The following is a 26441-nucleotide window of genomic DNA, read 5'->3' as shown; positions in this document are numbered from 1 at the left end:
TGGGGTGCAGGGGCCCATGTACTTGGGCCATCCTCCACTGCACTCCCTGGCCACAGCAGAGAGCTGGCCTGAAGAGGGGCAACAGGATAGAATCTGGCACCCCGAATGGGACTAGAACCCGATGTGCCGGTGCCGCAAGGCGGAGGATTAGCCTAGTGAGCCTCAGCGCCGGCTCTTTATTTTTTTTTAAAGACTTATTTATTTATTTGAAAGTCAAAGTTACACAGAGAGGAGAAACAGGGAGAGAGAGGTCTTCCATCCAGTGGTTCACTCCCCAATCGGACACAACAGCCAGAGCTGCGCCAATCCGAAGCCAGGAGCCAGGAGCTTCTTCCAGGTCTCCCACGCGGGTGCAGGGGCTCAAGGACTTGGGCTATCCTCCACTGCTTTCCCAGGCCATAGCAGAGAGCTGGATGGGAAGTGGAGCAGCTGGGTCTTGAACTGGCGCCCATATGGCCAGGGCGTTAACTTGCTGTGCCACATTGCCGGCCCCTCCTACTTTCTTTATACAAACAATTTATCTTGCTATTCCTTTAACACAGAAGCTGTGTTTAGTTGAGCCTAATTCAGTCACTCAGATATTCTAGTATTACTGTTTCTTTTCATTACAGGAACACATGTGTTGGTTTAAAAAAAGTAAAACTCTAGGTCTAAACATTATTTAATAGTATATTCTCCCAAATGTATAAAATTAAGAAAAAATAATGCATACTCTTGCAGAGAATGTATCCCAGATATTTCAGGGTTGATTCTTTAAGGATTTACTTTCTTCACCAAATACTGCTGGTAAAGGATAGGAGAGGCTCCAAACAGCTGTGTAGTGTAAGTGCTTCTTGAATTTCTGGTTCTTAGGTGGAACATCAACTCCTGTCTCTGGAAGTCTGGAACATTCTCACATGTATTGATGTAACTGAAACTGAATTGCTTTTGCATGATAATGTATGTTATGTTCCAGAAGACATAGCATGTTTGTCATAGGAACAGTGAGAAATCTTTTTTATTTGACAGAGTTAGACAGTGAGAGAGAGAGACAGAGAGAAAGGTCTTCCTTCCATTGGTTCACTCCCCAAGTGGCTGCTATGGCCGGAGCTGCGCCGATACAAAGCCAGGAACCTGGAGCTTCTTCCTGGTCTCCCATGCGGGTGCAGGGGTCCAAGCACTTGGGCCATCCTCCACTGCCCTCCCGGGCCACAGCAGAGAGCTAGACTGGAAGAGGAGCAACTGGGACTAGAACCTGGCGCCCATATGGGATTCTGGCGCCACAGGCAGAGGATTAGCCAAGTGAGCCATGGCGCCAGCCCCCAAGTGAGAAATCTTAAAGAAGAGTATGGGCCCCGCTAGTTGGTGATAATGATGACTCCCCACCTTCATCCTGATTTGGTCTCGCTAAGGGCTTTCAGAAATTAAAGCCATTTGAGAAGATTGTGTATTTTTGGACACTATATCTGTTCATAAATATGCAGATAGTGATAAAAATTTTTGCAATATTGAAGAAAACTACCATTACTGAGGAAATAATGTATAGCTGGCTTTGCTGTACCCTCTGTGCATTTCCTGATTTAATCCTCAGTGCAGTTCTGTAAGATGGGCACCCTTAGTGTCCCCACTCAAAGCAAGGAAGCCGCAACTGACAAGATCACACAGCTAATGGGTGGGAGTTTTAAGATCTGAGCTGCGGCTCCGGCTCCAGATGCAAGCTCTTAACCCCCCATTACTCCTCTGGTTCACTAAGTTCAACAGTTTGGTTTATTTATTTCATTTTTCTAATACTGTTACTTAGTTGTCATTAAACTTAAAAATCTGTCTTTATAGGAGCAAGTGGTGATGAACTTGGACAGCAGGCTTCTGATCTTCCCTTTGTATATCTGCTGTAACTTCTTGTATATATCATCAGAAAAAAGAACTGAAAATAATCTTCACCCAGAAAATACAGAAAACTGAGGATCTCATCAGATGGAAATAATAGCACTTTGAAAACTTACTAGGCCAGCTTTAATTTAATGGCCCTATTGATATTCACACCTAAGGTGACTAACAATGACAAAGGCCTTATGAACTGTGCAGACAATGCAGAAGATTATCCCTACCCTCATTACATTTCTATGCACATATGAAAAAGCATTTTAAAACCAAGAAAATATCTGTCAAACCATTTATGTTATAAAGATGTCAAGTCATAATTTAGCATCAGTAGAAAATTGCTGTAGGTAAATTTCACATTTCTCTGCAACAAAGTAAAGATTTAGTTTTTAACTTAAACTCTTCTTGCCTAATGTTGATGAATCTCACTTATACATCCATAAATTTATTTTTATTGGCTAAAAGAATGGTAAGGGAATAACCTGGCAAGCTAGAAATACACTTTCAAATGGTGCATTAGAGCTCTCCTTTTTCAACTGTTCTTTATGAGTCCTCCTTTTAGTGTATTATCTTTCCAATATGTTTTATTTGTTAAATTTTTTCACCATTTTTGGAGACTAAGTGGAGGAACATTTTTTTAAAGTTAAGCATTTTCACGATTTTTTTTCCCTAGGATTTTAACAATAAAAATCAGCTTCAGACCTTCAGATAAACTTGAATGAGGGAAAAATCAGTTTGATTCTTAGGATATTCCTTTGCCTTATATGGTCTTTTCTTTGACATTCTGTATAACTTTATTATTAGGTTATGAGTTATTTATGTAACAGATATCACACTTTTTAATGTTTTCATATTCTGTGATCTTTAGAATTATTTATGTTCAAGTTTTAGTTGGGAACCCTATTTCCTACTTAAGCTCAGGACTTTATAACCTCTGAATTGAGTGCCTTTGAGTTATACATGCTAATAGAAATTTCATAGTAAATGTAAATAAGGTCAGAGGATCTAATGTAGAAGCTGATAATAAAGCATTAATGTAAAAATAGGATTTATTTTTGTCAAAAATGGTATGTATACATGTCCTGATTTATATATGTTGGTTTCTTTTGTTTATTGCTGTTTGAAAATAGCCATGCTCATTTTCTTTCCAGTCAGAGTAAGTACTTTTATGGTTAATGTATATTTTTAGTATGTTTTTTAAAATGGGAATCATTTTTATGTATCTGTGCAAATAATAAATGTTCATTTGGAAAAAATAAATAAGCTCTTATATAAAATGGACCAGAAAAAACTTGATTGAAACCAGAATATTTTTTCTTTCTAGTCAGATTTTTTTCCAACTACTTTTAACTTTTATAATTCATTGATAGTTTTTCTTTCCCGGTAATATGTCAATAGGTTCAAATATTGCTTTTATCCTTTCAAAACTCATTCACTTGTTTCAACTCAAAGGAAACTTAAATGCCAGCCTCTCTACCCCCAGAACTGAAACTTAGATATTTCCAACATAATTATTTGGCTATATCAGGAGGCTATACTTGTTATTTTTTTATATGGTTATAATTTTATCTTCTTCAAGAGATGTTTTCTTTCTATCTCATCACAGCATAACAAGTTGAATAATTAAGTTTATAAATCTTAGAAATAAAGATAATAAAGCTGGAGTATATTAATAAGTAAAATTAACTATTTCATTCCACTTATGTAAATCAACTGGCCAGACTGGAATTATATATAGCATGTGTCGGGTCTTTTCTAACCAAGTTGCTTATGTCATCCTTAGACTATTATTTCTTCAGTTACGGGTAGGTAATGTTCTCATTTGAGGAATCAATAATTGTCAGCTAGTATTTCACATTGATAGTAAAGATCTGTTTTTGTTTTCTTATCAGATCCTTTTATGTGTTTTGCATACTGTTCTTTTCAATAGGAATATTTTCAAGAAAGTGCTAGAGTGTCAGCTTAAGTATCATAGAAACTATTACATATGAAAGCTTTTGGTTTATAGCTTCTATTAGCTACCTGACAGGGTTAGAAAATGTTTACCCATTAACTGTTTTTGCTTGTCAGTAAAAAAGTCCTTAAGAAAGCATGTTCTAGAGTTTCACGCTAAGTTATTTAAAAAGAGTATTAATATTTTACCTTTTTTTAAAGGATATGGCTTAAAACTTAGCAAGACAGGCAAAATTAAGTGAAAGACAGTGGTAGTCACTGGCTTTCTTATCAAGTGTTTAGTAGTTAACATTTTATCTTATTTCAAGTGGTTCAATAGGCTTACCACCATATGTGAACAGTTTTCCACATCCAAGCAAAAACAGGGCTACCAGGGGATCATTATGGCTATTCAAAGTGAATTTAATTAAATTTTTTAATTAAAAAATATCTGACAGCAAGTGAGCGAGCTCTTACCTGCTGGTTCACTTCCCAAATGCCTGCAATGGCTGGAATTGGGCCCTTTAAGATAACTGTAAAGAATAGGAAAAAAATCAGCCAGAGGTGCAGATGGTAAACATAAATGATTTGTGAATCACTTGAAATGACATGTTCAAGCAGTGTGGACCCAATCACTTAAAATGAATTTAAAAAAAAAAAGGGAGGGGGACTGGTGTTGTGGCACATCGGATTAAGCCACCACCTGCAATGCCAGCATCCCAAATGGGCACCAGTTTTGAGTCCCACTTCCAATCCAGCTCCCTGCTAATGCACCTGGGGAAGCAGTAAAGGATGGCCCAAATGCATTCATGTGGGAGACTCGAATGAGGCTCCTGGCTCCTGGCTTTGGCCTGACTTAGCCCTGGCCATTGAGATTATTTGGGGAATAAACCAGCAGATGGAAGATCTCTCTGTCTCTCCCTCTCTCTCCGTAACTGCCTTTCAAATAAATAAGTCTTTTTTAAAAAAATTACTATATAATTCCCTTCCCAATTAGAGTTTATAATCTCCCCAATATACAAAGGTACAAAAATTTAAAAAGCCTTAAATGGTATCAATCATTCTTAACTAGTGGTCAGATTATATCTAATTAGAGGGAAAATTAATAACATGCACCCATATCCATATGTAATGACAGTGTAGGATACTTTTGTAAAGGTTCATAATTTTATATGAAATAGTTCTATCAAAGGTAAAACAAACTTCCTGGGTCAACAAAGACCATGCTAAATCCTGTGGGCCAAATGACTGTCGCTGCCCTTAGAAAACAGCCTTCTCATACTTCTGACTTCACACTCACCTGATTCCTGTTTCTCTAGCCACTCTTTAGTCTCCTTTTGAGGTTCTTCCTCCAGCTGTCTCTAGGCCCTTTTCTCTCCTGCGTCTGCACTGTGATTGGTTTTATGCACTCAAGCCTTCAAATGAATGTCTATATTCTGATGATGCTTTTTTCTGTAGTTCAGCCCAGGTCTCTTCCAAGCTCTAGAAGCATACCTAGCTGGCATCTCCTCTTAGGCATCAACAAGCTATTCTACCATCTGTTCACATGTGCAAGCCAGAAACCTAAATGTCATTCTTGAGTCTTTTAACTCCCCGATGTTCTACATCTAGCATTCTTCAAGTTCTTCCAGTTTTACCAACTGTATGGCAAACAAAGCCACTTCTCACCTTGCTGCTTGCTACTATTCTCAGGCAGCCACTGTCATTTCTAGCTGCACAGGTTTGACTGGGTCTCCCAAAGTTCACCTTGTTGGGAACTTAATCCCCAAATGCAACTGTGTTGAGAAATGGGACCTTTAAAAAGGGAGTGAGCAGGAATGACTTTTTGCAAAGGGTGAGTTCACATGTGATGACACAGCCAGAATGCCCTCGCCGGATGCTGGCACCTTGATATTGGACTTCCCAGCCCCCAGAGCTGTGACAAAGTTATTTTTAAGTTACCCAGTCTTTGATTGTTGTTGCACAAAACAGACACCAACCTAGATTAATGAACTAGCCTGTGTTTTCCCTTCTAATCAAATCTCCATATTACACAAAGTTTTCTCTGAATAAACTCAAGTATGATTCTCCCCCATCCTTAAGCTCTTTTGAGCCTTCCCACTTGCCTTCCAGTTAACACTGCCTTTACTGTGGCTTTTACAAGTCCAGTTTAGCTTTTTTTTTAAGATTTATTTATTTGAAAGTCAGAGTTACACAGAGAGAGGGAGAGGTCTTCATTCACTGGTTCACTCCCCAGTTGACTGCAATGGCGAGAGCTGCGCCAATCCGGAGCCAGGAGCCAGGAGCTTCTTCTGGTATCCCACGAGGACGCAGGGTGCCAAGGACATGGGACATCTTCTACTGTTTTCCCAGGCCATGCCAGGGAGCTGGGTTGGAAGTGGAGCAGCCGGACTTGAACCCTCGCCCACGTGGGATGCTGGCACTGCAGGCAGCGGCTTTACCCGCAGTGCTGGCTCCCTGCTTTTTCTTATGATCTCCTTAGGTGGCTTCTGTGCTTTTCTTCGGTTCTCTAAAGAGCACACTGCATCTTGCCCTTGAAATGAAGGCCCTTCTATCTTGACAGTCTCTTCCAACCACCACCACCACATTACCCTACATTACCTGGCTAGTTTCTAGTCATACTTTTGAACATTATTTCTTTCTGGAAACGTTACTTGATGACCCTCCACCACAAGCCCAGTTAGGTAATTATCATATGTGGTCTCATATCCTGTTCTTGCCCCATCAACTTCCACATGTAACTTGCTTATATACCTCACTGGACCACAAGCCACTCAAGAACAGAGTCATATCATCTTCCCTCTTCAATCCTCTCATACAATCAATGTGTGAATACAGCTATTAAACGTGCTTTTTTGTTTTTTATGTTTTGACAAATGGCTCCTTGCTGAGACTGCCCCTCTTAGCACTAGGGAATTCCTAGAGGTACAAGTGAGTCCTGGTGGCATGTGCCCTTCCAAATTATGTCTCCAACCACCTTTAATAAATTTGGCTGCAAAGTCTATTAAGACATTGGTGTCTGGTGGCGGCCCACTTCCTGATTCAGAGCTGCTGTCTTCTTGCTGTGTCCTTGTATGGAGAAGAGCTCTCTAGGGCCTCTTTACGAAGACACTACTATTCTTGAGAGTGCCACCCTTGTGACCTAATCACCTGCCAAATGCCTCACCTCCTAATACCATCAACTGATTAGGTTTCAACACAGGAGGTGGGATGGGGTAGGGGAGTCTATAGCAGGATCCTTAGCCTTGGCAAAGGTTTTTAGGCATGACACCAAGAGCACAATCCATAAAAGAAAGTCAAGAAATGGTATGTAATCAAAATATAAAATTTTTGCTCTGTGAAAGACCCTGTTAAGAGGATGACAACAGGAAATAATTACAAGTCATGTATCTGAGAAAGCCATCTAGAAAATATGAAGAACTTGATAGTTAAAGCAAAGAGAATGGACAGACAGTTCATCAACAAGGATATATGGATGGCAAATAAGAACATGGGAAGATTAGGGGAATGCAAATTAAGCTCATGATGAGGTATCATGATAGAGATATCACCTTATACCTAGTAGAAGATGCAAACAGTAGTGACAACACCGAGCACTAGTGAGAGTGGAGAAATGGATCTCCTGTATTGCTGGTAGGCATGTAAAATGGCATAGCCATTTTGGAGAACAGTTTGGCAGTTTCTTTTAACAACTAAACATGTACAGCCTATATGACCCAGAAATCACATGTCTGAGTTTGGATCCCAGATAAATGAACACTTACATCCATTCAAAAAAATCCTAGCTGCTTTATTTGTAATAGCCAAAAATAAGAAGCAATATGTCCCAAAGTGAATGGTTAAACTCTGGGGCATCCATACTATGGAATACTACTCAGCAATAAACAACATTTTCATGATGGGAAAATGACAGAGATGGGAAAAAATTAATGGTTGCCCAAAGTTAAAGGTAGAGGACAGGTGCCTGAGTGTGACTATACGGGCCAGCATAAAGATTGTTGTGGCATGAAACAGTTGTGTATCCTGATATGGTCATGCTTCCATGAATCTACACGTGTGATTAAGTGACAACTATACACATATATTGTACCAATGTCAGCTTCCTGGTGTGATGTACTCTAGTTTTGTAAGATGTAATCATTGGGTGAAGGGTACACATGACCTCTCTGTACTGTCTTTGCCACCTTCCAGTTAAACTATAATTATTTCAAAATAAAAAGTTTAAATTTTAAAATGAACTCGATTAATCACTGTTGATGGTGGGGTTTCCTCAGGAACTGTGAAAGCCATTCTCTGTTTTCCCTAGCGACCCAGTTGAGACTATTAGGTTCTCCAGTTTAGCTAAGGTAAGTTTACCTGGGTACACAGTGCTGCAGGTGGAATGTGATGGTATTAGGAAGTAGGACCTTTGGGGTGATTAGGCCATGAGAGTAGAGCCTTGAAGAATGGGACAAGTGCTCTTATTTCAAAGACAAAGGTGCCTGTGTTGTAATGAGCAGGTTTAGCCACCACCTGCATAGTTGGCATGCCACACAGGAGTGCTGGTTTCAGTCCCAGCTGCTCCACTTCCAATCCAGCTTCCTGCCAATTCACTTGGAAAAATAGTGTATAATGGCCCAACTAGTTGGGTCCCTGCCACCCATGTAGGAGACACAGATGGAGTTCCTGGTTTCTGGCTTCCATCAGGCCCAGACCTAGCTGGTGCAGCCATCTGGGGAGTGAATCAATGGACAGAATATTCTCTCTCCCACCCCCTTTCAAATAAGTAAATTTTTTAAAAAGCAAGCAGACAGAACAGAGGCCCCAGAGAGCTAGTTAGTCCCTTCTTCCCTGTGGGGACACAGGAGCCTTCCAGGAATGGCAGGTACTGAATCTGCCAGGACCTTGATCTGGGACTTCCCAGTCTCCAGAACTTGTGCAGAATGCATCTGCTGTCTTGTTTTAAGATTTGTTTATTTATTGGAGAGACAGAGAGAGGTCTTCCATCTGCTGGTTCACTCCCCAAATGGCCACAATGGCTGGAGCTTCTTCGAGATCTTCCACACATGTTTCTCCTGCCCAACTGGGGAAATACAGAAATGAATGTGCAGGGTTATCACTGCTGCCAGCTATTTCTCCCTATTTTTCCCCCTTGTGTCTTCTCTGATGACCTGAAGTTTCCCGAGGCATTTCATCAACAAGGATGTGTGGGTGGCTAAGAATGGGAAGACACTCAGCTCGCTATGAGGGAAATGCAAATTAAGATCATGATGAGATGTTACTCTGCACCTAGTAGATGACCTAAAGAAATAGTGACAATGTCAAACACTAGTGCCAGGCGTCTTGTCACTCAGACACAATGTCACTCAGTGTGTGTGGATGGTTTGGTTCTTGTGCACTCCTGCTGGGCCTACAGGTCTCAGCTCTGCTGGGGAAACATCCGCTCAGCTTTTCAGTCATGCTCTTCAGCTATGTTAAATTGCCATTGTGTTAGGTATGATATTTTTTTCCAATGGGAAAATTTCTCAGTTTCCGGTTTGAAGAAGGCATCTTCCCCAGTTGACCATGCCCATACAGACTTAAGAAGTGGGAGAGCAAAATGCAACACTTTGTACTTTTGTCTTAGCCTACTCACCATGAAAACAATTTTCAGCAAATTCACCACTGGCTTCTACATTGCAAAATCCATTGGGCATTTTTCAGTTCTTATTCTAAAGGATTCTCTACTGTATTGGACATAGTTGATGATGTTAGTTTCCCAAGGCTGGTTGTGTAAAACAAAAGTTCATGCTCTCACGGTTCTGGCAGCATGAAGTCCAAAATTAGTTCCAAAGGGTCAAAACCAAAGTATCAGCAGGAGTGTGCTTCCTCTCAAGGTTTTTTTTTTGTTTGTTTGTTTGTTTGTTGTTGTTGTTTGACAGATGAGTTAGACAGTGAGAAAGGTCTTCCTTCCATTGGTTCACCCCCCAGATGGCTGCTACGGCCGGCGTTGCTTCCTCCTGGTCTCCCATGCAGGTGCAGGGACCCAAGCGCTTGGGCCATCCTCCACTGCCCTCCCAGGCCACAGCAGAGAGCTAAACTGGAAGAGGAGCAACCGGGACTAGAACCCAGTGCCTATATGGGATGCTGGTGCCGCAGGCAGAGGATTAACCAAGTGAGCCACGGCACCAACCCCTCCTCTCACGCTTTTAGGGAAGAATCCATTCCCTGCCTCTTCCAGTTCTGGTGGCTGTCACCATTCCTTGATTTGCGGCTGCATTACTCCACCCTCTGCCTCTGCGGTCACATTGCTGCCTCCTTGTCTTGAAAAAAAAAAAAAAATGTAATTGTTTACTTTAAAATTACATTTGAATAGCAGAGAGAGAGATCCTTCATCTTCTGGTTCACTCCTCAAATCTCTGCAACACCCAGGGCTGGGCCAAGCTGAAGCCAGGAACCCAGAACTCCATCTGGGTCTTCCACATGGGTAGCAGGGACCCAACCACTTGAGCCATGACCTGCTGCTTCCTAGGGTGTGCCAAGATCCAAACAGGGCCTGGATGCAAACCCAGGCCCTCCAATATTGGATGTAGGCATCCTAAGCAACGTCTTAACCACTATGCCACATGCCCAGCCCTGCCTTCTCTTCAGTATGTCAAATCTCCTGCTGCTCTTTTCTTTTTTTTTTTTTTAAAGATTTTTAATTTTATTTGAAAGGCAGGGTTAGAGAAAGAGATTCCATCCATTGATTCAAAAGAGAGAGCTTCTATCCACTGGTTCATTTCCCCAGATGGCTGCAATAATGGGCTAGGCCAGGCTGAAGCCTGGAGCCAGGAGCTTCTTCTGGGTCTCCCATGTGGGTGCAGGGGCCCACGGACTTGGTACATCTTCTGCTGCTTTTCCAAGCTCATTAGCAGAGAGCTGGATCAAAAATGGAGAAGCTGGCACTCGAACCGGCGCCAATATAGGATGCTGTGCTGCAGACAACGGCTTTTAACCCACTGCACCAGCCCCTGCCCTTTTCTTAGAAAAGGATATTTATGGTAGCATTATGCTTACCCAAATAATCCAGGATAATCTCCATGTCTCAATATCCTCAATTATATTTGCACTAACTTTTCCATTTAAGAAAACATTCACAAGTTCTGGCGATACAGACTAGATATCTGCAGGGAGAGAAGGGAGCATTATTCAGCCTGGGACACTGACCATTCTCATTCCTCTCCAAAATACCATGCCCTTGACACACTGTCACACTGTTCTCCACTAGCATTTTGAAATCTGACCATCTCGGCTTTCTCTTGTTGAGGCCCACATGGCCCCTGCACTCCATCCTTGGCTTGTCACACCCTCCTTTTTGGGCTGGTGTCATGGACTCCTGTGTTCATAACTCCCCCAACATTGTCTTTGGCCCTGATCTTGCCCCTAAATATCAGACCCAGCCTGCAGATAATCAGATGAGTGCCAGATACGTCTATGTGGATGTTCATCCGGTACCTCATACCTAGTAGCTTTCCAAAGTGAAATTCTCATTCTGCTCTACCAGAAACATGTGTTCTTACCCTGTGAAGTAAACGTATACAGAAGGCGGATCTAGGGTCAGCAAATGGTTCATCCCACTCCTTGACGAGGAGCTGTCACATCCAAAAGGTGTCTGCTTCCACAGACTACTCCATGTGGAGTCCCCATCACGTTCAGCCAGGCAGTGAACAGATCCTCATTTTCTCACTTTAGTAAGCATCACTGAGAGACACCTTTGGCCAGGCGCAGTGCAAAGTGAAAAATGAAGGGCCTCTTGTTAAAAATAAAATCAGTGAGAATTTCAACATGGAGACAGCTGATCATCATGCCAAGCACGGGGCCCTTGTAAGGACAGGATCCTGTGCTACCGCACAGGCCACACACCTGTCAAACTAGACCTGCCTGGGAGTCACTTTTACCTATTACCACCCACCAAAACCTGCCAGGCTTATCTTCTGCCAAGGTAATTCCACAGCAGTCTGGGGGTCAGGCCCGCTGGTGGATGTTACAGAGATGTTATGGCTGGTTCTTTTCTAGGAAGTTGGGTTGGGACAGGTAATAGAGAGGCCACATCAGAATGTATGACTCTAATGAAAAATGTGGAGCTGTAGTCCCAGTTCTTTGTATTTTAAAAGCCAGGTCACTGGACTTGGCAACTCTGGAGAGCGCTGGCGGAGGACAGTTGCTTCAACTAGAAATTGAGTTTGGAGTGTTTCCTGGGTAAGTGTATTTATGTTCAACTGTGGAAGGCTCAGCCCTGTGAGGGAAAGGTAGCCTTTCTCCTCGTTCTTGTAGATTTGAGCATTCCCAAGCCCTTCACTCTGAGGGAATGCCAGCTGGAAGCGGGTAGTTTGTGAGAGCAGCACACAGAGAGGTCCCTAACTTTTCCTTCCACCAGTTTTGGAGTGCCTGCTCAATGCTGTCATCTGAGAAACTATAAAGCAGACAGCTACTGAACTTGGATATTTTCGCTCCTCACGACAGAATATTATGTGAAAAAGCTGAAAAAATATAAACCGTCCATGCTATGTTCAGAAAAGGTTTGATGTGTTTTATGTACGTGGACAAAAACAAGAAAAATGGGGAGGGGGTGAAAGTTGTATTAGAGCGGCGGGTATACGACTGAATTTTCCAGACACCTCCTATAATAATATCAAACAGTGTATTTTAATACCCATCACGAACCACCAAGAGAAGAGCCACCATGAAGGCGCTCCCAGCGGAACCTCTGGGCTCCGAGGCGGCGGCATCCGGGGCGGGGCCGCGCGAATCTGGGCGGGTTCGGCGCAGCCTCCCTTCTTTAGGAGACCGGAACCCTCCTAACTCGCTTCGATGTTTTCCAGTCGGCTACAAAAAGCTCCAATTGCGGCCGCTCCGGAAGTTGTTGCACAGTTGTTTCCGGGGCGGTGTGAGGAGGAGCGGGACTCCCAATGGGTCGCAGCCGCAGCCGCTCCCCGCGGAGGGGTGAGTCCGGAAGAAATCCAGAGGGCCTAGGGCTCGCTCACACGCGCGGCGCCTTTTTCTCATTACCAGGGTCGCAGAGAGGCGAGCCCGATTCTCCTGAGGAGGAGAGCGAGGGGTGGATCGGGGAACGAACACCCAGGCCCTGCACTTTTGAGGCCGGGCTCTTCGGATTGAAGGCAGTTTTCTCTTGTTCCTTCTGAATCAGGGTTGCGCCCGCTCGTTGTCCGCCTCATGCAATAGTTTTAGTCCTTAGACTCGGAGCACAATTCCTTCCCTTTATCTCTGGGGTGACTGTGGGCAGATCCCTGGGCCTTTGAAAAGCGAATGTCTGATTAGTTTGGGGAAGTGCTATTACCCACCTGGAGTGAGAATTAATGTCACACTCCCTGACGTTCAGTACGTGGTACTGCCTGGCGCACAGATGCGCAATGGATGTTCGTTTCCTGCCCATTCTATAATAGGGAGACCGGTATCTAGAAGTTTGAGTCCAGGCATCGCACTGTGTCGTGACTCTGCCCCCAGCCCCATAAATAAGGCGGTGACAGGGGAGGCATCTGGGCTTCCATTAGGCGAGCTAAGCGTCGATTTTGCCCGCTGGGTGGTTTTTGTCACCTGCAACTAGGTACTTGATCTTACAAGAGTTAACCGAGGCCACCTTCTTGTGGCTTCTGAGCCCTCGAATTGTGACAAATCCGAACCTGAGAAGCTCTGTGGGTCCAGGGTAGACATCGGATTTGCCGCGGGGAAAATAGCTCCTGGATTAATTTGTATTTTACTTCTGTGTGGAAGTGATAATAGGGTGTGTTGGGTCAAAAAGCAGACATCTTAAGATTCATTCCAGCAAGCAGAAACATTTTCTACCTCTTCAGTGTGAGGACTGACAGCAGCCTGTGTTATGTTTCTGTGCGACAGCGCAGTCATTTCAGCTTTGCGATTTTTGTGTTTTTGTGTTAGAACGTAGGCGGTCCCGGTCCACATCCCGCGAGAGAGAACGCAGGCGCCGGGAAAGGTCACGGTCGCGGGATAGAGACCGGAGAAGGAGCCGCTCCCGATCCCCGCACAGAAGGCGCTCCAGGTAACTCCAGAAATGCACCGTAAGCTTTGTCCCAGTTCCCAGAGACTTTGTTGTTGAGGAAGACGACCTGCTGGTCACGAAATGGGAGAGACCTAATCCCACCTTAATCTGAAGCCAGCATTTCCCTCCGTAAAATGGGGTCCCTTACACCGTCTTTGTCCTAGAGCTGAACTGAATGAGAATGCAAACATAAGACAGGTATTTTACAGGGTGGGTGTGGGGCGCCCTGGTATAAGCCACTGATTGGGAAGGCCACACATCCCATATTGGGAGTGCTGATTGGAATTCCAGACACTCTGCTTCCATTCCAGCTTCCTGCTAATGGCAGCCTAAGTGCTGGGGTCCCTGCCAGCCACTGTGAGACCCAGATTGAATTCCAGCTCCTGGCTTTGGCATGGCCCAGCCCTGGCTGTTGCAGGCATTTGGGGACTGACCCAGCACATGGAAAATCTGTCTCTGTCTCTCTTTTTCTCTGCCCTTCAAATACATTAAAAATAAACACTAAAAACTAAGTATTTTATTCTTTTGTTGCTTCTTTTTTATTTTTATTTTTTTTAAAGATTTGTTTATTTTAGGGGCTGGTGCTGTGGTGCAGTGGGTTAAAGCTCTGGCCTGCAGTGCCGGCATCCCATATGGATGCTGCTTCTAGTCCCAGCTGCTCCTCTTCTGATTCAGCTCTCTGCTGTGGCCTGGGAAAGCAGTAGAAGATGGCCCAAGTCCTTGGGCCCCTGCACCCACATAGGAGACCCAGAAGAAGCTCTTGACTTTGCATTGGCTTAGCTCTGGCCATTGCAGCCATTTGGGGAGTGAACGAGTGTGTAGAAGACCTCTCTCTCTGTCTCTACCTCTCTTTTTAACTCTGTCTTTCAAATAAAAATAGATTAAATTTATTTATTTTAAAGAGTTACAGAGGCCAGCGCCACGGCTCACTTGGCTAATCCTCTGCCTGTGGCGCTGGCACCCCGGGTTCTAGTCCTGGTTGGGGTGCCGGATTCTGTCCCAGTTGCTCCTCTTCCAGTCCAGCTCTCTGCTGTGGCCCAGGAAGGCAGTGGAGGATGGCCCAAGTGCTTGGGCCCTGTACCCGCATGGGAGACCAGGAGGAGGCACCTGGTTCCTGGCTTTGGATCAGCGCAGCGCACCGGTCGTAGCAGCCATTTGGGGGTGAACCAACGGAAGGAAGACCTTTCTCTCTGTCTCTCTCTCTCTCTGTCTAACTCTGTTTTTTTAAAAAAAAAAAAAAAAAAAAAAAAGAGTTACAGAGAGAGCAAGAGAGAGAGAGAGAGAGCTTCCATCTCCTGGTTCACTTCCTAAATAGCCACAATAGCTGGAGCTGGGCTGGTCTGAAGCCAGGAGCCAGAAGTTTTTTCCACATCTCCCACATGGGTGCAAGGTCCCAAGGACTTGGGCTAGCCTCTACTTTCCCAGGCATATTAGCAGAGAGCTGAATTGGAACTGGAGCAGCTGGGATTCGAACCTGTGCTCCTATGAGACACTGGTGTTGACAGTGTTTCCTGTGGCACAAAGCTGGCCCCCTTTTGTTACTTTTTAACTTAATTTTTTGGTGATGACAATTCTTTAAAGTATGAGTCTTTTTTTAAGTTCTTTTATTATTATTATTATTATTATTATTATTATTATTATTATTTAAAAGGCAGAGCAACGTGGGGAATCTCTTTCTTGCATGAGCTCATTCACTCCCCAAATGTCTGCAACAGCCAGGGCTTGACTAAGCCAAAGCCAGGAACCAGGAACTCCATCTGGGTCTCTTAAGTGGGTGGCAAGTACCCAAGTACTTGGGCCATCATCTTCTACCTCCCAGGCACATTAGCAGGAAGCTGAATTTGAAACAGGGGTGCGACCTGATCCTAGGCAATCTGATATGGGGAATGGATGTGCCACGCTATGGTTTAACCCACTGCACCACAGTGCCTGCCCTACACTCTTGAGCCTTAATAGGCATCAATTGTTGCTTAAATCAAAAGCTTTTAAGTTTTGCTTTTCTGGTATCATGAAAAACTTTCTAGCCCAACCTATAATGAGTACAACTGAGGATATAGTTAATAAGCAGTAGACTGTATTGGTTACTTTTTGGTAACAGGGCCCAGGCAGAACCTTCTCCTCAGTCTTCCTTGAGGAATGGACTCCTGGTTCCCTGGAGCCTGGCATTTGTTCAGTTTTACCATGTCAGGAAAGTTCCCATGTGGGGAACTCATGTATGTGTGTGTGTGCCAATCAACACAAAGTCTCTATGTGTATCTGTTTCTGACACTGTTGCTTATAAATGTTAGATCTCCAAGACGCCATAGATCCACCTCTCCTTCCCCCTCTCGGCTCAAAGAAAGAAGAGATGAGGAAAAGAAGGAAACAAAAGAAACAAAGAGCAAGGAACGTCAGATCACTGGTAATGTTGTTATAAAACCAACTGGGAAAGGGGCAGCCTTGTGTGGTACCATCAGTCATGATAAAATTGTTATTTTATTTGAAAGGCAGAGAGAGATGCCCCATGTGTAAGCTCACTACTTAGATGCCTGCAGCAGCCGTGCTGGGCCCCACTGGAGCAGGGAGCCCAGAATTCACTCAGTTTGGGTCTCCTGTTTCGGTAGCAGGGGCTCAACTATTTAAGCCACCATCTCTGTTTCCTGGGGTATGCATTAGCAGGAAGCTGGAATCAGGAGTGGATCCAGGACTTGAACCCAGGTTCTGCGATATGGGAAGTAACCATCCCAAGCAGCATCTTAGACGCTACACCAGACACCTGCCCCTACAGACATAAACTTGTGAACATTTAGATGTTGAGCTTCTTAAGAGTGTCTATTGCATGGGATTGTTGAGATTTTGTTTTGATCATGCCTTAATGAGTTGTTGGTCATCTGTGCTGCTCCTGATCTAATTTATAAAGTTGGTTAAAGGAAGGTCTGGTGGAAGGAAGAGGGAATGTCTTATAATGGTCCAAAACACAGTCTGGTAGCATTAACAAATTCTAGTGTTTATATTACAGTGGGATAACTGTAGTTCATGAAAACCTGTCATATTCTGTATAAAGAACTGGAAATGAACAGCTGACAGGCTCCAAACCCAAAGAAGAGATAAGGAAATGGAAAGGCTAGTTGCCTGGTTTGAGTGGTTTACACTGTGTATTTGTGTTGAAATATTGCACTGTGCCTCATAAAAATCTAGTACTACATGTGAAGTCAAAATAAATGTTTTAATAATTAAAAAGAAAAATTGGTTAAAAACACAAGGGGCAGGTATTTGGCCTAGTGGTAAAGAGGCTTGTTAAGATTCCTGTGATCCCCATGGAATACTACACAGTGGTGTAAAATAAATAAATAAAATGAAATTCAGTCATTTGCAACAACATGGATGAAACTAGAAAACATCACACTTAGTGAAATAATCCAGTCCCAAAGGGACAAATATCATATGTTTTCCCTGACCTGTGATAACTAATAGAGCACCTGAAAGGTAATTTATGGAAGTGGAATTGACACTTTGAGAAGCAATGACTTGGAACAGCCCTTGTCTCAACTGTTGAGGAACAGTTTTGTTTTGTTTTTTTCCATACCATTTGTTGAACTCTGCTTAACACAGAGTTAATCATATGTATATAATGTTAAATTTTTATACCATTTGTTGAACTCTTAACATAGTTAACCATATGTATATAAAGTTAATTGAAAATAAATCTTAGTAAAAAAAAGTGTATGAACTTTGTATTCCTTACATAAAAGGTTTCTGGGGAAAAAATATAACTGTAATCCACATGGAGTGCCTGGGTTTGATATCTAGCTCTGGGTGGTCACTCCATGTTTCTTCCAGTACATACTCTGGGAAGCAGCCTGGATGGCTCAAGCTGTGGGATCGCTGCCACCCACGTAAGAGACCTGGATTAGGTTCCTGGCTCCTGGCTTTGGCCTTGGCTCAACCTTGGCCATTGCAAGCATTTGGGGAGGGAACCAACAGACGGGTTTTCTCAATGCCTGGCTCTATCTCTTGAATAAATAAATAGAAGGATTATTTTTAAATGAGAATATTCTGGACACTTGATGGATACTGTTACATCTGCTTTGCAAAAGGCTCCAAGAAAAGCATGTTCTTCTCTTGTGCCCTCATTTATAGTCTGTCCAAATTCCAGGAGGATTTTTTTATATTAGACTTATCTTTAGTTGTTTTATGAGTTCTCTGCTGGTGAGGTAGAGTGAGTAGTAATATGATGCCATTTTTATTCCTACACATGTATAAATGATAGGAGAGTTTTAAAAATTATCATTTGTTTTTGCAGAGGAGGACTTGGAAGGCAAAACAGAGGAAGAAATAGAAATGATGAAGTTAATGGGGTTTGCGTCCTTTGACTCCACCAAAGTAAGTCCAGCATGAAACTGTTATTAAACAGTCCCGTCTAAATTAATCCACTGTGACGCTCACTTCCCATATTCTTTTTCTATCACTTGTAATTTGTATCCACTGATACAAATTTATTCGGTTGTAAGACGATACCCATCTGCTTGAAGGACTTTGGGAGCACAGAGGAGGAAGCAGTGGACTGCTGTTGGCATTCGGAGAGTAACAGGGATGGGATTTGAGTTAGATCTTAAAGGGCAAGTTCATACGTACTTCGGAAAGTTCACGCAAAACTGGAATTAAAAGATAAGTTTAGAGTTGAGCATTTAGCCTGACAATTAAGATGCCCACATCCCTCTATCCCTCTTTAAAAAAATAAAAAGAGGTTTGGCATTATGGTGCCACTTCAAGTCCCAGCTGCTCCACTGCTGATCTGGCTCCCTGCTAACGCACCTGGGAAAGCAGCAGAGGATGGCCCAAGTCATTGGGCCTCTGCACCCATGTGGGAGACCCTGAAGAAGCTTCTGACTTTGGCCTGGCCCAACCCTGGTTGTTGGGGAGTGAACCAGTGGATGGAGGATCTCTCTGTAACTCTGCCTTTCAAATAAATCTTTAAAAAAAAAAATGACCACCTCCCACACCGGAGTAACCTGAATTTAGTACCCAGCTCCATCTCCTGTCTCTAGCTTCTTCCTAATTCACACCCTGAGAGGTAGTGGTGATGACTCAAGTAATTGAGTCCCTGCCACTTCCGTGGGAGAGATTCAGTTCTGAGCTCTCGACCTCTGCCCTGGCCCAGCCCAAGCCATTATGGTGCAGACATTCGGAGAGTAAACCAGTGGGTGGGAGTATACTCTCCCTCACGTGCTTGCACTCTGCCTCTCAAGTAAAAATATTTTAAGAGACAAATTGATTTTGGTGCAAAAAAATTTTTTTAAATCCATGCAGTTTTTCATAATATGCATTTTCCACAAAGTTTTTGAAGACTCTGCTTAGAGTAATCAGATGAGAAGAGGAAGAAGGGGCGAGCATGTGGCCTAGCAATTAAGACATCACTTGGGATGTGAGCATCCATTTTGGAGTACCTGGGTTTAGTCCTGGTTCTGCTGCTGATCCCGGCTTCTGCTAATGCACAACCTGAGATGCAGCGGGTGACAGCGTTAGTGGCTGAGTCCCTGCCACCACGTGGGAGGCCTGGATTGAGTTCCCAGCTCCCACCTTCATTTAGGCGCAGCCTCACCCCAGCTGTTTTGGAAATTTGGCAAGTGAATCAGTGGATGGGAGATCTGTCTCTTTCTGCCTCCCTACTTTCCAAATAAGTAAAATAAATTGTAAGATGTTTTTAGTTAGAGGAAAGAGCTTATGCGGATTCCAAGCAGATGTGAAGGAACTTAGTATATTGTGGCAGTCACAAATCAGTGACTGGTGAAAGGGTGCTGCTGGGCTGGTGACCCTGACTGCGGCTGGGAGCAGAGGTAGGAGTCAGGTCCAGGAGGGCCTCTCTTGCCTGTGGTTATGCTAGGGAACTTAGAGTTGATTCTTCAGGTGTTTAGGAGGAGAGGAAGCAATGATTTTTAAGCAAGGGAGTGACAAGAATGTATGTATGCTTTAGAAAGATGACTTTAGGGGTAGCGTGGAGGACAGACAGGAGGTGGATTTCATAGGAGGAAAAGATGGTGGAAGCTCGATGGGAATTGAGAACCACTGAGGAGCCAGGCTAAGTGGGAATAGGAGGGAGGAGTCAGCGGTGCCTCTGAGGTGTCAGGCTGGGAACCACAGGTGATACGGTCAGCCCAGAGTAGGATTATGAGGAGAGGGTTGCTGGGAAACAGGAAGAATGACATTAACTGCCAGATAAAGATGATGCTGGCCGGCGCCGTGGCTCACTAGGCTAATCCTCCGCCTAGCGGCGCCGGCACACCGGGTTCTAGGCCAGCTCTCTGCTGTGGCCCGGGAGTGCAGTGGAGGATGGCCCAAGTCCTTGGGCCCTGCACCCCATGGGAGACCAGGAGAAGCACCTGGCTCCTGCCATCAGATCAGCGCGGAGCGCCGGCTGCAGCGCACCGGCGGCGGCCATTGGAGGGTGAACCAACGGCAAAAGGAAGACCTTTCTCTCTGTCTCTCTATCTCACTTGTCCGCTCTGCCTGTCCAAAAAAAAAAAAAAAAAAAGATGATGCAGCCGCACACGTTTCCCAGCTCAGGCGCGGGATGGGAGAGTGAGTGTTGGTTGGCCTTCTTCATAATGCCGGAGAAGTAAGTGGGAGAGGGCGCAGAGGGAAGGAGCACAGACAGAGGAGGGAGGGAGAGTGGAGCAGGCAAGGGCAGCTGGAGAGAGAGGGTACAGAGGACATGAAAAGAGGAGGAGCAGGAATGCAGAGAGGGAGACTGGAAAGAAAAAGAATACATTTTCTAGGCTATCTTTTTCTGGAATTTTTTACAAATGGAAATTGAGATTTTTGAGAAAAATTGTCAAAAAATAATCCACCTCCCTTAGTCTTATATTTCATTGGGTTGTTACTTGAGGGTGGTAATCTCAGATGCTCTAAGTATTTCTTTCTAGCCAATGTGATGGTGTAGGGATCACATGTTTTAAAATGTCAGAGGAGCATTGAGGCATGATTATTTTGAGGTGAGAAAATTAAAAACAAGCTCTTCTCAAAATGGTTTCAAGAACCCTATTTTGGAATTTAATGTGGTTTATATGTCAGCTTCTTTTTTCCCTTGAATATCCCAAATCCTTATTTGTTTTTCCAAAGAGTATTTTGTAAGTGAAATGATAGAAGGACAGGAAGGAACTTATTGGAATTTGTTTTTTAGTTTTACTGTTGTCTCATTTATGGGTGTTTGTTTTTAGATTGATTGATTCGAAAGGCTGAACAGCTGAAAGAGATCTTCCATGTGCTGGTTTACTTCCCAAATGGCTGCAGCAGCCAGGGCTGGGCCAGGCCAAAGCCAGGGACCAGGAACTGCACCCCGTTCTCCCCCATTGGTGTTAGGGGCCCAAGCATTTGGACATCATCTGCTGTCTTCCCAAGTACTTTAGCAGGAAGCTGGATCAGAAGTGAACTTGAACTTGCACTTCAATATGAGATTTTGGTGTTGGCAAGTGACAGCTTAATCTGTGCCACAGTGCGGGCCCCTGATTTATGTTTGAAGTTCCTGAGAATCAGGTGGAACCCCTTTCACTTTGATAGGCAAATATATTTGAGAGATAATCATACTACTGTCTCCCAGGGTCTCCTTAGCAGGAAGCTAGAGCTAAGGATCAAATCCAGGTACTCCAGTATTGGACACTGGAATCTTAACTAATTGCTGAGCTAAAGGCCTGCCCTCATATTGACCTTCTAACTGTAAGAAATGCTGAAGATGTTTGTTTATAAAGGAAAAATTAGGTGAAAACCCATAAATCCTATGCAGATTATGAGATAAATGATGTCAGTTGTTTTTTAGTGATTTCTTTGAAGGCAATTTAACTCGTAGGCATCTGGCCTCGTGGCTGTTATACAGTCTCTGGGTGGGACTGGCATTGTGCAGCAGGTTAAACCACCATTTGCAATGCTAGCAATCTATATTGGGAGCACCACCTCCCTGCTAATGTGCCTGGGAAAGGAGCAGAAGATGGCCCACCAACTTGGGTCCCTGTCACCCATGGAGACCAAGATGGAGTTCCTGGCTCCTGGCTAAGCATGGCTCATTCCTGACCATTGCAGCCATTTGGGGGCGTGAATCAGTGGATGGAAGATCTCTTTCTCTGTCACTTTGCCTTTCAAATAAATATATCTTTTAAGAATTTTACAAAAAGTTTCTGGGCTCATTTGTGTTTTTTAGTAATGTATTTTGTGATATTTCATTGTTGATCTGTGGAACTTTTTCATACTCCAGTGTAGTCACTTATTTTTTCTTCTATTTTAACTTTCTCCTAGAAAGTTTCATAGTTTGGTTATATTTATGAATGGATAACTTTCTATTCTAGCATGTAAAAAAATGAGCTAAGGCTATTAATATGAAACTTTGAAAAGTTTCCAAAAATCCACAAGCCTTTATAAATTTCACTTGGAAAGAAAAAGTAAATGATGCTAATCTTTTTTATTGAAGGCAGTTTTCCAAGTCATGTGTTTCTCCTCTTAGGAAGTCACAGTCATATATCTCAAATAATTTCCCCAGTATCAGCCCCACCCACCCAGAGAGTTGAAAGCAGGAATAGAGAAGTAAGCCCAAATACATTTATTTTTGCTCGACTTACTTTAGTCACTCACCTGTGAGTACCTTCAGGTCAGTGGATCAGAATTCTTCTTTTGCACTAACAAAGGTATCTAATTAGTATGTACACAGATGGCCTATACTCCCGTAAGTACTACTGGTCGTTTTCCGAACAACTGCAAGTACAGAGATCCAGGATGTTTTCCTCCATCAAGAAGGTTGCAGGGGCCTGCAACTCCAGCATCCGATATGGGCACTCGTTTGATTCCCAGCTGCTCCACTTCTAATCCAGCTCCCCGCTGATGCATCAGGGAAAGCAGTGAGAGTTGGCCTAAGTACTTGGGCCCTATACCAACATGGGAGACCTGGATGATGCTCCTGGTTCCTGGCTTTCATCTGGCCCAGCCATGGCCATTGCAGCCACTTAGGGAGTGAACCAGTGGATGGAAGATTGCTTTCTGTTTTTGTAACTCTGCCTTTCAAACAAAAATAAATCTTTAAAAGAAAAAGGGGCCGGCGCCGTGGCTCACTAGGCTAATCCTCCGCCTTGCGGCGCCAGCACACCGGGTTCTAGTCCCGGTCGGGGCACCAGATTCTGTCCCAGTTGCCCCTCTTCCTGTCCAGCTCTCTGCTGTGGCCTGGGAGTGCAGTGGAGGATGGCCCAAGTCCTTGGGCCCTGCACCCGTATGGGAGACCAGGAGAAGCACCTGGCTCCTGCCTTCGGATCAGTGCAGTGCGCCAGCCGGTGGCGGCCATTTGAGGATGAACCAACAGCAAAAGGAAGACCTTTCTCTCTGTTTCTCTCTCTCACTGTCCACTCTGCCTGTCAAAAAAAAAAAAAAAAAAAAAAAAAAAGAAGCAACAGTTTGCAGTCTCACAAGGGAAGTACCATGATCATGACATATATTGTGATAATACGAGATGGAAAATGGAGGCTACTATGAGAAAAACCCAGTATTCTTCAGGAATTAGAAAAGAGGGTGCCTCCTGGCAGCTGGGTTGTTTCAGTTGGCCTTGAACTGCAAGAAGAAAATAGAGTTGGGCCGGCGGCGTGGCTCACTAGGCTAATCCTCCACCTTGCGGCGCCGGCACACCGGGTTCTAGTCCCGGTTGGGGCGCCGGATTCTGTCCCGGTTGCCCCTCTTCCAGGCCAGCTCTCTGCTATGGCCCGGGAGTGCAGTGGAGGATGGCCCAAGTGCTTGGGTCCTGCACCCCATGGGAGACCAGGAGAAGCACCTGGCTCCTGCCTTCGGATCAGCGCGATGCGCCGGCCTCAGCACTCCGGCCGTGGCGGCCATTGGAGGTTGAACCAACAGCAAAAGGAAGACCTTTCTCTCTTTCTCTCTCTCACTGTCCACTCTGCCTGTCAAAAAAAAAAAAAAAAAAGTTGAAAATCAGATAGAAGCAAGGAAGACAGTTCAGGCATGAGCAACTGCATAAGCAGGGCAAGTGAGTAGGGTGAGTTCACTTCACTGGATCACAAAACCCACACAGGAATTAGTGAAAACAAGGGTGGTGCCTCAGTCAGAAAGTTCAAGATGTAAGTGACACATAACACCCTAACTTCAGTGTCTTTTTTTTTGTATCCTTGATTTGAAAATATTATGAGCCTAGGTTATCAAATTTTCTGTGAATGTGAATTTTTATAGAAATAATATCTTCACAACTTTTTGTAGTCAAACGATTCTTTGACTGCAAATGATTAGAATCTGTTCCTTCTTCCAGGCACACCTTGCATAAAATCCGTATACCGTGTATGTGTGACTATTAAATGAGTGGAGAGACCAGCGCTGTGGCTCACTAGAATAATCCTCAGCCTGCGGCGCCGGCACACCGGATTCTAGTCCCAGTTGGGGCGCCGGATTCTGTTCCGGTCACTCCTCTTCCTGTCTAGCTCTGCACCCCATGGGAGACCAGAAAGAAGCACCTGGATCCTGGCTTTGGATCAGCGCGGTGCGCCAGCCGCAGTGCACAGGCTGCAGCGGCCAATGGGGTGTGAACCAACGGCAAAGGAAGACCTTTCTGTCTCTCTCTCACTGTCCACTCTGCCTGTCAAAAAAAAAAAAAAAAAAATGAGTGGAGAGTTGTAGCGCTTGGGAACTCATGAGATAGCAGGATCTGAAAATTCTCTTGCCCTCATTGGGCTTGTTCTTAAACAGATTTTTTAAAATTGTTATTCATTTTTTAAGATTTTATTTAACGATTGATTTATTTGAAAGGCAGAGAGGGATACACACAGAGAGGGAGAGATTTTCTGTCTGCTGGTTCACTCCCCAAAAGACTGCTTGCTCTGTGTGCCTGTGTCACCCGAATCTTTGATCAGGCATATAATGTGTCCTTCCTGTTTTTTGTTTATTGTGCTTCTCCAGGGGAAGAAGGTAGATGGTTCTGTGAATGCTTATGCCATAAACGTGTCACAAAAGAGGAAGTACAGGTATGTATGGCCCCCACTATTACGTTTGAACTAAAGAAGTCAGTTTTGTACTTGGAAAGTAATTTTATTGTGGGATCATTATGTTTATAGGAAATGTAGTTTTCCACACTGTCCCTTATTTAATGAAGTATTATCTTGCTTATGTTCTGACGTATTAAAATTGCTTTCCAGCTTACATGTTAGCTAATAGTTATTGGAGGGAGGATAGTTGGCTTAAATGTTCTAGGACTGTAGATTAAGTCTTTGAGCTTTGGTTTCATTATAACTAAATACAGGTTTAAAACAGATCCCTCTGGAGCTATTTATCTAGATTGATTGTATAAAGATTTCAACAGTAAATATATTCTTCCATTAAGCATAAGCATATTTTATTTGCATCACAGATTTGGAGCAAACTTCTTACACTTGGAATCTCATAGGATTCCTAATGAATGAAAAATTCTAAGCATATTCAAGTTTTGCCTTTTTCTTCACCTTTACCACTAATAAAAGACTAATATTCCAATTAATTTGAACTATAAATAATGTGACTTGAGAATTCTGTGAGCTAAGGTACTAGAATCATCATGGACAGTTTTTTATAAAATTACTTTCACATAGGGTCATACAGGGAGACTGATTACAGTGTGCAGTTGAATCTGTTTGATGAATACCCATCTGGGAACTAGTCTCTGTTTCCTTAAACTAAGTGTTTAGTGTTATCTAAAATAAATACGCATTTTCAGTTATTTTATAAATCTGTAGAATCTTCCCAAATAATTTTGAAATGATATATTGATAATGCTACTTGAAGTTTAAAAAATCTAAAAGACTGGTTATTTTGAAAGACATCTCCTTAATGTATGTTAAGTAATCTTGAATAGTTTCTGCCCTGGACTTCACCATTTTAATGATGGTTTATAGATTTCTTTTCTGAAGCATGTAGTTATGCTTCTTTTATAAGACAAGTCTAGAATATTTCTCTTGGCGAACATTCAATTTTCTCTTCTCATCATAGGCAATATATGAACCGAAAAGGTGGATTCAACAGACCTTTGGATTTCATTGCATGAGAATTGAAAAACTGAAGACTGATTTTTTTCTCATCTTGATCAGAGAGTGGATTTTATACATGTATTTAATATGCATCAAAAAGAAGATCTCAGTTCTTCTCCTTATAAAGTAAGCAAATCTTATTTATGATGTGCGTAGCCCACTTACCGTGCCTCAGAAGAAGAAAGGCTGAATGTTAGTGTTTTTCTCTTAGGAAATACCATTTGGGGCAGTCATCAGCCCATTTTCTTTGTCCTTATTCCTGTGGAAACTGTATGTGCTTTCTTTTTGAATGCTCATTAGGACATTTTTTTTTTTTTTCAAAAACAGGACAGTAATTTTTTCCAATAAAGCAATATTTCTACCCTTTTATATTTGACAAGTATTTTTATTACTAGAGAGAAAACTTCCCTAGACATTTTCTTTGTTCATACATAGATTGGGATATCTTGATTCTTAGTAGTTGAAAAATTGGAAGAATGAAAAAATGTTTTCCTCAGATACTATTTATTGGGTAACTCCTTTTGTAAACGGAATGTATGCTGGTTATTTTTAAAAAATTAAAAATGGGGGGAAGATACCAAAAAGTAAAAGAAAAGCCAAAAATCATGTTTAATCTACTC

At 43.2% G+C, this 26441-nt stretch overlaps 2 protein-coding genes across 5 annotated transcripts in view; both read left to right on the top strand.

The window, feature by feature from the left end:
* GMCL1 (germ cell-less 1, spermatogenesis associated) overlaps positions 1 to 8026 on the top strand; it is a 54188-nt gene extending 46162 nt beyond the window's left edge. For 2 of the 4 annotated variants that reach the window (XM_089326337.1, XM_089326338.1), the window contains one exon: positions 1813 to 3535. In XM_089326337.1, coding sequence (XP_089182463.1) covers positions 1813 to 1941 — 129 coding nt within the window. In that variant the 3' untranslated portion in view covers positions 1942 to 3535. Of the gene's footprint in view, positions 1 to 1812 lie in introns of all 4 variants that reach the window. The other 2 variants (XM_002709653.6, XM_089326336.1) reach the window with 2 other exon arrangements.
* Positions 8027 to 12676: 4650 nt separating this feature from the next.
* On the top strand, positions 12677 to 26190 carry SNRNP27 (small nuclear ribonucleoprotein U4/U6.U5 subunit 27). The gene is made up of 6 exons (XM_002709819.6): positions 12677 to 12735; positions 13690 to 13810; positions 16099 to 16211; positions 18093 to 18172; positions 24722 to 24786; positions 25784 to 26190. Exons 1-6 carry the CDS (start codon positions 12702 to 12704, stop codon positions 25836 to 25838), a joined length of 468 nt encoding a protein of 155 aa, XP_002709865.1. The 5' UTR covers positions 12677 to 12701; the 3' UTR covers positions 25839 to 26190.
* The last annotated feature ends 251 nt before the right edge of the window (positions 26191 to 26441 follow it).

Source organism: Oryctolagus cuniculus, chromosome 2 (assembly GCF_051225735.1).
Source record: "Oryctolagus cuniculus isolate XC-2025 breed Fujian yellow rabbit chromosome 2, ASM5122573v1, whole genome shotgun sequence".
In the NCBI taxonomy this organism is placed as follows: Eukaryota; Metazoa; Chordata; class Mammalia; order Lagomorpha; family Leporidae; genus Oryctolagus; species Oryctolagus cuniculus.
This window is presented reverse-complemented; position numbering and strand designations above follow the sequence as displayed.

Coding starts and splice junctions, on each gene's coding strand:
- SNRNP27 (XM_002709819.6), top strand. CDS start 12,702: ATGGGTCGCAGCCGCAGCCGCTCCCCGCGGAGGG. Junction 13,811..16,098: donor CCGCACAGAAGGCGCTCCAG/GTAACTCCAGAA, acceptor TATAAATGTTAG/ATCTCCAAGACGCCATAGAT. Junction 24,787..25,783: donor TCACAAAAGAGGAAGTACAG/GTATGTATGGCC, acceptor TTCTCATCATAG/GCAATATATGAACCGAAAAG.